Genomic DNA, 13,338 nt, shown 5'->3' on the forward strand with positions numbered 1-13,338 from the left:
GCATCAATCCTTTCAATGAATATACTATGAATAAAGGACTGATTTCCTTTAGGATTGACTGGTTTGATCTCCTTGCTGTCCAAGGGACTCTCAAGAGTCTTCTCCAGCACCACAATTTGAAAGCATCAATTCTTTGCAACAGAGGTAGCCAAATGGAAATCCTTGCTCTGATTCCCAAGGGTGGCTGCAAGAACTGAGCCAGCTTTGCTCCTGCACAGACCTGGCCTTAAGCAAAGGATGCTTTGATCCAATAGCTCTGAAGCTGCCTTCGGCTTAGCTGTTTTTCCCTAGAAACATTTATGAGGCTTTGAACAAAGATTATCAGAAAGGAGTCAGCAATGAAGATCATGCCTGTGTTCCTCAAAATTCTATTTGGCCTTCCTTTTTGGAAGGGGTAAAAAAATGCAAATACAATATCCTAGTTGTTAGTTCTACACATATGTCTGCTGGAAACCCAAATTCCTATTTAAGTATTTTTCCCACTTAAAAAGCAGATTTAATTAAGCGTAATAAATAAATGGTGATTTTTAAATGGTGATTGGGAATAAATCCTATACTTCAAGGTATAATCTTTTTGATTGACACCTCTTCTGGGTTCTTTAAGCTCTCTTCCCCCATAGGCTTTTACATGATTTCAGTGAATACTTTTGTGCTGACATGTCAAAAATTTGTATCTCTGGACAGATTTCCTCTCCAGACTCTAGATCTATATCTCCAATTCCTTCTCTGACAACGTTAGTGTCTCATGGTGCATCTAGAATTCATCAGGTCCCAGACACATCTGCCTTTTCCTCTAAGGAAGAGGATGTCATAGGCATTCCATTCTCAGGGCTTCTAGTGAAGTCCTGCTCTTCCCTTGCTAGAACTCTCTCCCCCCCACTAGATAATCTCATGGCCCCTTTTAATTAATTAATTTTTAAATTTTGTTTGGCTGTGCCACACACTATGTGGGATCTTAGCTTCCTGACCAGGGTTCAAATCTATGCCCCCTACAGTGGAAGCCTGGAGTCTTAATTGATGAACCACCAGGGAAGTCCCTTATCGCTCCTTTGGAAAGTCCTGATTAATATATCACCTTACCCATAAGCTCTTCACCGACCACCATATTTAGAATTGAAACCTTCACCTTTGATGTGCTCAACTCTCTTCGTGGCTCCATTTTCCTTCATAGCCCTGGATCTGACACACTACGTATTTTACTTATTCAGTTGCTGTCTGACTCCCCCTACTAGCATGTAAGCTCCATAAAGACAAGAATTTTCTTCTGTTTGCTTACTATGTTAGACCAGCACTTTAGGAATATTACATACTTGGAACATAGTGCTGCTGCTGCTGCTAAGTCACTTCAGTCATGTCCGACTCTGTGCGACCCCATAGATGGCAGCCCACTAGGCCCCGTCCCTGGGATTCTCCAGGCAAGAACACTGGAGTGGGTTGCCATTTCCTTCTCCAATGCATGAAAGTGAAAAGTGAAAGGGAAGTCGCTCAGTCATGTCTGACTCTTCGCAACCCCATGGACTGCAGCCTACCATGCTCCTCGGTAGGGATTTTCCAGGCAAGAGTACTGGAGTGGGGTGCCATTGCCTTCTCCATGGAACATAGTAAATCTGTAGTAAAAAACTTGTTTACTAAACAAATGAAAGATTAATAAGTTTTTCTGGTGATTACTTCTCCACAAATATGGGTAGAAACCTCATCATCCTTTCACTTTAGAAGTGGAATACCTTAGTACAGCTCATGAAGTGTCAGTGTGATAGGGAAAGCACAGTTTGAGAACTTCTGGTCCCTGATATCGTATTACTTAGCAAAGGAATTTTACAAAATAAAATATCTACCTACCTGGAAAATAAAAGCCATTTTCATCACATCTTGCAATAACCTTCTGGCCTCTGAGTGGATCCAATTTTTTTGATTTGTTTTTCTTTGTTGGAATTCCTTGAATTTTCTGTTGCTAAAAAATAAATAAACATTAATAATCACAGGAACAAGACAGTTTGTTATTCTCTGATGAGAATTACATCACTGAAGAATTACAGAACATGCGCATACTATATGCTCACTCTGGGGGACTCTCTGTTGGGGAACAGGCTTTTAAACTTGAACAGATATGGGGAACCACTGCACACAGAAAATGAGGCAGAATTTCCAGCCTAATCTAATCAAGTTAAAATGAAACCAAAAAAGTCAACCTTTCCCAGTGCATTTAAACAGAACCTAGAGTCCTAAAACACAATATTTAATATATATGCATTATACAAGCCAAAATGCAACATACAAAAAAGCAAGCAAACATGATCAATTCTCAAGGTAAAAGGCAATCGATAGACCACAGAATTGAGATGAGTCAAGCATTGGAATAATCAGATAAAGACTTTAAATTAGCAGTCACAACCGTAGTGCGAGCACCAAGTCACTTCAGTCGTGTCCAGTTCTTTGCGATGCTATGGACCATGGCCCACCAGGCTCCTCTGTCTATGGGATTCTCCAGGCAACAATACTGGAGTGGGTTGCCTTCCCCTTCTCCAGAGGATCTTCCTGACCCAGGGCTGTGGGATGTGTTCAAGTCTTCAGACTCACATAGCTTTTAGCTTATGTGGCCACAGACAAAAATGGAAGATGACCAACACCCTTTTGATGTTCCCACCTAGCTGGATTTTGCTTGGGACCCTCCATTCTCATGGAATTTCTGTTTTTAGACATGCAGTCAGTATATCAAAGAGGATGGCTCAACATCATTGGTAGATGGTGAATATCATCTGACTGTTCCTAGGCTTTCAACCAGAGGAGACATCTAAGCACTCCTTCCCATGGGCAATCAGAACGACCTACTGCCAGTATGAAATGGTCTCAAAGAGATGGGACTGGACCAGGGGACAGGAGAAATGGGACCAAGTGCTATCCAGGTGGTTGTGTGAGCTTGGGCAGTATATTAACATTTCTGGGCTTCAGTTTCTCCGTGTGCAAAATAAGAGGACAAAATAAATGATCTCTAATGTCCTCTAATATCTGTCCAGGAGAGTCTTAGCCTTAGCAGACTTTCTGCAGTACTGGAGAAACTGTCAGGTCACATGCGCACAAGGGTAGGAACAGAAGCATGATACCCTGGCTTGTAGTTCTTACAACATAACAGAAAAGTCATGGTCAGAACTGTGACATACTCAGCAGAGTTTTCCATCATAATTACCCCAAAGAGATGCCCACACCACAGACTACATAAGAACTGTAGTCAGTTCCTTGATGGAAGATTCCATGTACAGTATATTCTTGTTATTGATAGAATTCAAAATCTTGAAAATTCAGAATATGCCAAATTAAATCAGATGTCACATAAATACCTCACCTTTACATAAATTTAATTTCCAAAGCCACACTGCTTCACACCATCAGTGTTCATATCAAAGACCAATCAGCCAGGGAGATGCTGTTGGTCCCTGAGGCATGAGGCAGTCTTATCAGCTCCAGACCAATAACAACCTATTATTTACAAAAGATTTCCACATTGATTCTAGAAAGCCATTTTTCTCCTTTAGATTTCATCTGTAAAACAGAACCTATGCTTAGGTTCATCTAAAACTCCTTTTCAAAATTCGAAATAAGAATAATCACAATTTATTTACCTAGCCTCTTTTTATCTCTAGATTCCAAATATTGATTCTCTCAACCAGAGAGCTTCTCTTAGCCAGAAGCTAACAAATATGATTGCTCTCTACAGTTCCACAGGTACAAATCTGTGAAGTCATTTGCCTGAAATCATCAGAGAGCTCTTTTTCACCCTCCTATAGCTGTCACTTACTTCCCAATGCATCTAATACAGAAAAACCACTCACTCTGTGAAGACCTTCCCTGCAAGGGTAATAGCAACGAATGGAAGCGATGCAGAGGGCTGCTCGTGTTCATTTTTAACACACTGAAAATGCTATCTAAGCAATTGCCTTTCTGGGACTTCCTTGGTGGTCCAGTGATTAAAACTCCACCCTTTCAAAGCAGGGGGCTTGGGTTCAATCCCTGGTCAGGGAACTAAGATCCCACATGCTGTGAGGCACTGCCAAAAAAACCACCCCCCTAAAACCCTGCCTTTCTAAACAGTCAAAAAGTATCATCCCTCCTTCATACCATTCCATACCTTGAGTTCACCTGAAAGGACCATTACAGCTACGACAGGGCTTTGTACACTCACATTCACTCTGCTCTTGTTTCCAACTGTTACTACTATTGGCAAGAACTCGCTCCTGGCTGTTTCTGCAGCGTGGAGCTGTATGGAAGGAACCTCTCACTGCACACTCAGTGATTCTTCCATATCCCTGCACAGGCAACTCAGCTATACCACAGATAGAGCAGGGAAGCCTTGGCAACACAGACCTATGGGGACCAGCTTTAATATATGGATTCATTCACAAAAATAGAGCATTGGTCTCTCAGGATGGTAGGACACCACTCAGGGCAGCTAGATACCTCATCCCTTCAGCTACAATGCCGATGGCACCTTTCCAGAGAGATGACATCCTGCTATTTTTGAATCTTGCCAAAGACTTCATTTTTTTAAAAATTATTTGACTGCACCGATTCTTAGTTGCAGCACACGGGATCTTTAGTTGCTGTATGTGTGATCTAGCTCCCTGACCAGGGCTCAAACCCAGGTCCCTTGCATTGGGATCATGTACTCTTAGCCACTGGACTAAGCTCCTTTTCTGCCATAAGGCAACAAATCATATGCACAATACAAGCATGCTATTGGGCTTGAAAAAGAAATCTATGGAGGATGAGAGTCACAGAGGATGGAGAATGAGAGAACGAGAAATGCCAGCACTAAATAAATAAGCCAACCTATCTGTAGGCTCAGGTGCATGGGGGTACCTGCAGGCCAGTTTTAGTGAGGAAGTCAGATGGGCAGTGATGCTGGCAGTTAGGGATGCTGTTCTCTGGGTAATTTGATTCTACCTTGTTTCCAAAATTCAGAGACTCCAATTCACTCTTTCGCCAGATTCAGTTATCAAGTGATGTATCAATAGATACAGGATCCAAGATGCAATACCCTCCTTTTGTTTTATTACTTAGTTTCAAGGTCATGTTCTCAGGTTTGCATTGGTGGGGTGGAGATCACTAAATGTTTGATGCTTTAGAATTTTCCACTTAACAAACAGCATGTTTTCCTATCAGGTACAGAACACACTCCTATGATGTAAGTAGAACTAGTCTTTGGCTCAAAATGTTGTTGTAAAATCACTGTATTTTTTTCCTGCCTCAAATCATCGAACTCTGCTGCAAACAACCCCTAAACAGTACTAGCAGCAGATCCAACATGCTTCTCTGGCCATATTTTGTCCTTAAAGCCAAGTAAAGTCTGACTGCTGTGATCCAGATACTACACGTAGGGCCAGGGATCTTCTGACCTTTCCTCTCCATAGAGAACCTAATTATGAGACCAGAACATTTGGAAACTCTTTTGAAACCTAGTGAGGAGAACAGGCCAGCCTGGAGCATTTTCTGACCTACTCTCTCTCTCCTCTCATTTATATGTAGAGGGGTTTGCTCCACCACAAGAGTATCCAGGATCTGCGTCCCTTTTAGAAATGGTTTCTGGAGAGAAAATGAGAAAATGACCTTACAGGAAGATGTAAACCAAGGGTGGCAAACTCCTGCCCAGTCCCTCAAGGCAGCAGAACGGGAGTGAACGACCCATGGTTGCTGTTGTTGGTGTTCAGTTGCTAAATTGTGTCAGATTCTTTGCAAACCCATGGACTGTAGCCTGCCAGGCTCCTCTGTCCATGGGATTTCCCAGGCAAGAATATTGGAATGGGTTGCCATTTCCTTCTCCATTTCTTCTACCCATGGTAGAGAGTTGAAAAGACTTGGAGAGTTTTCCTTTCTAGGAAATTTGCATTTTAGCAGGAGTCAAACTAAAGCCATAGAAGTGAGGCTCTAAGTGGAATTTCCTGTCCCAGCTCCCTCCATTTCAAGAGGAGGGTAAGTCTCCTTGCAAGATTTCTCAAGCACAGCAGGTCAGTGCTGGGCTTCTGGGGACACTAAGGAGTCCATCTGTGAGCCCAAGGCTTAAGAGGGAAGCTGCAAACAGGAGAACATGCAGAGAATTACTGTCCCATTTCAGAAGTTATGTTGTGGCTGACTCTTTTTCTATCCCATGGACTGTAGCCTGCCAGGCTACTCTGACACTTAGCTGTACTTTCAAATCCAAAGCAGAGTTGGCAAGTCTTTTGCAGAGCTTTGTTCCCCTCCTCCTCAGGGAATTTCATAATGTTAGAGAACACATGAGCAATACACGTCCGCAAATTTCCGTGCAGTTTCTAATCCCCTCTCCAGGGGCAGCTTGGCCTTACCCTTGTCCTGGTGTGGTTCCTTGAGCTGTGTAAGCAGCTGCTTACGAAGCATAGGAAACAATGATAGAATGAAGCGCTGAATGGCCTTCAGTCCAGCACACAGCAGCACTGGACTAGGGACACTTAACCACTCTGATAGTAAAGTCTCCAGCCAAATCTCAATCCATAGCAACTGAAAGGGCTTTTGTAGAAGAGTGAATTTTTTCAGATGTTTCTTTTTTTTGGTAGTATCTAAAGTGTGTAAGTCTCTCAATAATGTCTGACTCTTTGCCACCCCATGGACTGCAACCTGCCAGGCTCCTCTGTCCATGGAATTCTCCAGGCAAGAACACTGGAGTAGGTTGCCATTCCCTTCTCCAGCGGGTCTTCCTGACTCAGGGATTGAAGGCAGGTCTCCTGCATTGCAAGCAGATTCTTTACCACCTGAGCTACCAGGGTAGTAGCAAAGGAACCTAATAAATATGCATTAGACACTGAATCAAATTATTTCTGTAGCTTGAAAAGCACATTTGTAACATCTTCTCAGGGAATATTCCCTCGTTGCTCTTTTAGGGAAGAATCAAAGAGAGGAAAACTTGAAAAGGTTTTAAGTATTTAAACCTGAAAATTACTGCAGCTCTGAAGTCTGTACTTTGGATATTACTGATAGTTATCCACAGTCAGGTTCTTCAGAGATGCACATACTAGAGCCACTTCTGTGCCATCGCCTGGAGTGTGGACCACCACCAGCTGACTGCTGCGGTTGTACAGAAATATCTCAAGTGAGGTGATGGCATAAATAGAAATGCTGGGCCTTTAAGAAAACTTTTCAAAAGAATCTCTGTGCTGCTTACTCTGGTCCACCCATCTGCCCCAGGTCCATTCTCTGCCCTGCCCTGCCCCATGTTCCAGAAGGCTGACCCCTCCAAGAACAACATGACCCAATTTCTCTTGCTGACTGACCTTCTGATAGGCTGAGCCAATGGGAGGTGGGAGGTCAGAGGGCAGCAAGGAGAGAAGGGCTGGGGCATTGGTTCCAACCTCCCTCCCTGTCTTTTGTCTCTCTACAGATACCCAGCCCCCCAACCCCAACTAGTGGACTGCACTCTTGCAGGCTCCAGTACCACTATTTCCCTCTACCGCTGAACTCCAGAGGTGCTGACAACTTCCTGCTTTGCCAGTTCTGGGGTGAAATCCCCTTTTAGCTGCCTTGACCTGCCTCCCCCTCTGCAAACAGTCCCTTCATTAATGTTTCTTCACTTGAAGTGACTGAATGAGATTCTGTTTCCTGCCTGGACCCTCCTTATAAGCCCTCGGCACTCAATTTTCCTCCTCCAGCCAGTGAAGTCAATGACCACACCCAAACCTGTTTAGGGTAGAATTATGCCAATGAAAAAATGATGAAAACTTCCCTGGTGGTCCAGTGGTGGAGAATCTGCCTGCCAATCAATGCAGGGGACCTGGGTTTGATCCCTGGTCTGGGAAGATTCCACTTGCCGCAGGGGAATTAAGACCACGAGTGCCGACTACTAAGCCCATGTGCTGCAACTACTGAAGCTGAGTGCCCTAAGAGCCCGTGCTCTGCAATAAGAGAAACCACTGCAGAGAGAGGCCCACGAACTGCCACGAAAAGCAGCTCCCACTCGCTGCAACTAGAGAAAGCCCTCGAGCAGCAGTGAAGATCCAGCACAGCCAAAAGTAAACAAACAAAATTTAAAAAAAAAGACGAGCCTTGTGGCAGGGGAGCGCTGGGGTCCACCCAGCTGAAATCTCTAGCCAAGAGGGTTGCCTTCAGCTTTAGAATGAAAAGAATCAAGGTGTTGATTTTTGTTCCTGGAGCTGATACCCCCCTCCCCTCCTTTCCACTCCTGAACATCAGGGTACTAGACAGAAACCTTTCTGGATACTATTTAGAGTTGGTGGGAGTTTTTCTTCCCTTCTTTGAATTTCCTCCATTGGCTGGTCTTCCTGAGCAGGATCCTCTCCTAAAATCCCCAGCTAACCATGGCACAATCATGACATGGGCAGCATCTTCTCTTTGGCATCCTTGCCCATCATATCTGGGCCCCTCACTGTCTGGGATTGCAGCCTCACACTGGCCAGGTGTCCTACCATCATCATCTCACAGGAGCCCATGGTGGGTCTGGTTTCCAGATGTTCACTTATCGCCTCAATGTGCATGTGTTGTTCTTTGTGTGATGGCATCGCGGATACACAATCCAGACTTGCTAATTCCCTGCCTGCACACCAGGGGACCTTCTATGTCACAGTCTCCAGGAAGTCAGTCCTCCTATCAGACTCAAGTATCAGCAGAAGAGACTACAGTTTTCACTCGTGGAATGAGAGAGGCTGGCTAGTCATAAAGGGTGAAGGTGATGCCTCCCTTTAAAGAAGGAATACTGAGAGCTGTATAAAGATGGGTTATGAGGCAGGAATGACAGAAAACTGGTTCAATTACTGTTTGGGAGAAAACATAACAAATGACTCTACTTATTCTGACTTCATTTTATACAACTCAAAGAAATTTCTAAGTCTCCCAAACTACTGTTCTCTTGTGTAATGTCAAAGTCACAATCCAATATAATGTTTTCAAATCCAAGTGGTTTGTTTTCATCACTTCATTCTCCCATTCCCTTCTCACCCAGTCTCACCCACATCCTCCCATCTGTGGTGCATTTTCCTAATGCTCTCTTTCTCCTGGACAATTTTCCATGGAATGGAACACTTAATTAGCTATTTCTCAAAGCCAAAGACTCCAGATTCCTTGCTGGTCACAACTTGGAGTAGTAACCACGTGCGGCCAGCTGGGTCAGTTCATTTCCAAGGTCTCTATTCAGGTTGTTCACAGATGCTTATAGCTTAACAAGATTTTCCACCACCGTGTGTTTCAGGCAGCCAAGGTTATGACTGGGGCTGCCCTACACCAGGCTCCCAGGGAGAACTTGGGGAGGATAATTATATCTTGCATGCCCTTGGTGTTTTCCACCGTCCTGCAGCCCTGAGGGCTCAGGATGGGCTAATGTCGCTGAACTCCTCAATCATGGCAACAAGAGCAGAGCTGGTGAAGGGAGCTTTCCAGTGGAATTTAAAAAGTTCAGAATTAAGGGACCTCCCTGGTGGTGCAGTGGTTAAGACTCTGTGCTTCCAATGCAAGGGGCATGAGTCTGATCTCTGGTTGGAGAACTAAGATCCCACATGCCATGCAGTGTGGCCAAAAATAAAATAAATACCAGGAAGATATTTCTTTATTAAAAAAATAAAAGTTCAGAATTAAGACCTCTCCTTCCATTAGGTAGTCAAGTAATCCAAGCACCTGTCTCCAAGGATGCCACAGAATGAGTGGATTACGGAAACAGGGAGAACAGTTAAGCCTGGGATGTGCCCAGTATAATGTGCTGGGCAGAGCAGGTGAAATAATGATTCACAACCCTACATCTGATCTTGCAAAGAACTGCCAGGGAAAGTCTCAGAGGAAAAGCAGGGCACAATGCCAGACACTGGCATGTGTAACCACTTCTCCTCACCACTAATCCTGACCAACAGAAAAATCATGAAGCTGTCCCAAGCTCAGGAACCAATGTGTCTATGCTGGGTGCCAACATACAGCAGGGGAAAGTATCTGAGAGCCACAGACCCAAAGGCTCCATGATGCACCCTCGACTGGATCAAGTACAGTGACCACTCCCTTCTGAACACACATAGGCATTTCTGATTGCCTCTCATGCCATCCAACTTTGACCACCTTTTGCTGTGTTATCAATAAACTCTAGGGGATCTTAACGAAAACCAGAAGGTTTCTTCCTCTCCAAATTACAATCATTGATCAAAATCTTTGGCCTTTGCTATTAGAATTTAAAATGAGACTCTAGTTATATCTGAATCAATAAAGATGACTGCATATGTGATGGATTTTTCACTGCAGGATCTCAAAAAGTCTTGCAATTCTGAGCTTCGATTCCAACCATTTTTCACACAGAAAGGTTGACACCTGTTAGTGGGTCATGAAATCAATTCAGATAGAAATGAAGTAAAATATCACACAATGCATCACATACAATAAGGAGAAGCATCACCTTAAGAATTATACAGAAAATCTTCCTTTGCAGAGGGCCACACTCAGCGTGGAAGGAACTGTGGATCAGCTGCCAAGTATGAACCTCTCCCACCCATTCCTTACCTAAGGACAGCTGCCTGGGCACATGGGCGCTGCCCTGAGCAGACAGTGGGGTTTTGGTCACCTGATAAAGTGACAGGGCAGTGAAAGAACATCTTTAATCCTTGACCAAGAAAGAGGGTAGCAGTGGACCCACCAATACCATTACATGAATTCAACGTCTTGTCTCGCTGTGGCTCTCACATCAAGTTCCCGCCATCTTTTTCTCCTTTCCTTTCTGTGAAGATCTTGAAACTAAAGTCTTCACTTCCTATATTTATATTCTCAACTTCTATCCACTCCTCCACCTTCTGCAAACTGGCCTCCACTCCCCAAAGGCCACCGATACTGTTCTGGCTAGGATCATTACTGATATCCCTCTTGAAAGTCAAACGGCTTTCAGACATCATCCTGTGTGATTATTTCAAAACTCCTCAGTAATTCATTAATCATAAAAATAGCAATGATAGACAATGTGTGTTGAAAGAGCATTTCCCATTGGACATTTAATGCTGCACACTGTCCTGAGCATATTATGTGAGCTGTCTCATAACCATCTTGCAGGTGGCCATTATGATTTTTCTCACGTAAGGATGAGGGACCTAGGCTTAGACAGCCTAAGGAAGGTCCCTCAGCTGGAATGTGGCAGTGCTGAGACTTGAATTCAGGTCTTTCTGACTCCAGGCCCAGGGCTCTTGCCACCTCTCCTCCTTAGGCTCCAGCATCATAGCTCCCGACCTGGAGCTTCTGCTTCTCTAGCTGTCCTGTATTGGCCCCTCTACAGTCTCCCTTTCTCATTACCTCAAAGAACCTTCAAATCTATCTCCTTAACTCAGACTTTTCTTCTAAACTCCAAACATGTGGCTGCCTATGGGCCTTTCTCACCCAGATGCCCTGGGGACATCCAAGAATCGAGGACCCAAAGTGAGTTTCCTTTCCTTTCCTCTCATGGTACCTCTTCCTTCTGTTCTTCCATTTATTTATTCATTCACGTATTTGGGAGTGCTTACAAGGTGTCAAGCAATACTCCAGCAATACTAGAAATACCTAGAACACAATGGACCAAGTCCCACTTATTCTAGTGGAGGATACAGATCATGAACAAATACATACATAATGTCAGGTGGTGAAATGTGCTGTGAAGAAAACAAAAATATGGTAAGGGGTGAGGGCATGACAGGGTGTTTAGAAGGGCAGAGGTGATATGGATGTGGTGGTTAACAGTGCCTCTGCCTCTTAGCTGTCCACGAAGGGAGTTTGTGGGTGTTCTCAATTTCGCCCTCTGGCTCACTGCACACATTCACTTTCCACCAGCTCATGCCTCTTTCACCTAATCCCTCCACACTGTACTGGCTTGGCTCAAGGATCAACGTCTCTCAGAGTCTGCACCTGGTTTCGGTCTTCCCCCGCTACATTGAGTCTTATCTTGCTGCCAAAATCTTCCCCAAACAAAAATCTGTTCATGTTTTATGCTTGCTGTAAATCTCTCACTGGTATTCATTTCCTACAGGATAGAGTCCCTGATTCTAGGAGAGATTTTCAGTCCCCTGTATTCTGGGTCCATCTTCCCTTTCCGGCTCGTCTCCTGCCACACCCCTGGTGAATACACCACGTTCTTCCCCTCTACCTGTCTTTGCACACACAAGCTATTTCTCTCACTCAGGACACTTCTCACACGCCCACCCTCAAATCCCTACACATCCTTCTGGATCAAATTCAATCGCCCCCTTCCGTGAAGGCTGCCTCAGCTCCCCAGCCAGAATTGTTCACTTTCCCCGCCTTCCAGTTGTTCCATGGCTATGCCTCCACTGTCCTATTTTTAATACTCTGATATAAGGGTCTGGGTTTCATTCCTTCAATAAATACTTCTGAGCACCCACCAGGTGCCAAGCATCATTCTCAGTGGATGTAGCTATAAGTGAGGCCAAACAAGATCTCAGCTCTCATGGGGATTATGTTCTAATACAGTACGTCTCCTACACTGGGCTGAACCCATGTCTCCAATGGTATTAACAAGCCCCTATTTTGTGTTCAATGTATAGCTTCACCTTGGCAGATCCCAAGGAAAGAGAGAAGAATGTGACAGGCTATTCACTGCCTGAGATCACCTGCGCCATGAATCTGATCCATGGTAGGGAGTGAACAAATATTTTTGGATGAAGAAATTGTGGAAATTATTTTACTTACCACTCTGTGGAGAAAAGAATAAAGAAATAGAACAATTAACTCATATCTCACAAACAATGAGCCTTTGAATCCCACAAATCTAGACAAATTCAGAACATACTTTGTTCTGAATCATAAGAGGCTTCTTTTCACTACATTAGCAACGCTCCCATTTTTAAATTTAATGTAAAGTATAGATGAAAGAATGCTGCTGCTGCTGCTCAGTTACTCAGTGATGTCTGACTCTTTGCGACCCTTTGGATGGTACCCCTATATGCTCTTCTGTCCATGGAATTTCCCAGGCAAGAATACTGGAGTGGGTTGCTGTTTCCTCCTCCATGTGACCTTCCTAACCCAGAGATTGAAAGCTTGAAAATTCTGCTGTTAGGCAGTAACGTCTTCAGAGCTCAACATGGGAAAGCCCATCATTTAGGACCTATAATGGTCTGTTTTCTCAACTAGAATAAGAGTGGGGCTTGGTCCCTGTGTTTAAGTACTTCTAGTGCTTAGAATAGGGCTTGGCACCTCAGAGGAACTCATAAATATTTCAATGAATAAATGAAGGGACAAACGGAGAGGAAGAGGCATGATGAAAGAAGAGATCTCCAGGGAAAGGGAGTTAATTCATTTTCAGTCTTCTTGATTCTTGGGTGTCCATGGGACATCTACGTGTGAAAGGCCAAGAGAGAGCCACACATTTGGGGT

The 13,338-nt window shown here is 44.1% G+C and overlaps 1 protein-coding gene across 1 annotated transcript in view; it reads right to left on the reverse strand.

The window, feature by feature from the left end:
- Nucleotides 1–13,338, reverse strand: part of VWA3B (von Willebrand factor A domain containing 3B) — a 189,239-nt gene that overhangs the window by 16,990 nt on the left and 158,911 nt on the right. The window contains exon 23 of the mRNA XM_069581934.1: nt 1,840–1,951. Coding sequence (XP_069438035.1) covers nt 1,840–1,951 — 112 coding nt within the window. The remainder of the gene's footprint in view (nt 1–1,839; nt 1,952–13,338) is intronic.

Source organism: Ovis canadensis, chromosome 3 (genome assembly GCF_042477335.2).
Source record: "Ovis canadensis isolate MfBH-ARS-UI-01 breed Bighorn chromosome 3, ARS-UI_OviCan_v2, whole genome shotgun sequence".
NCBI lineage: Eukaryota > Metazoa > Chordata > Mammalia > Artiodactyla > Bovidae > Ovis > Ovis canadensis.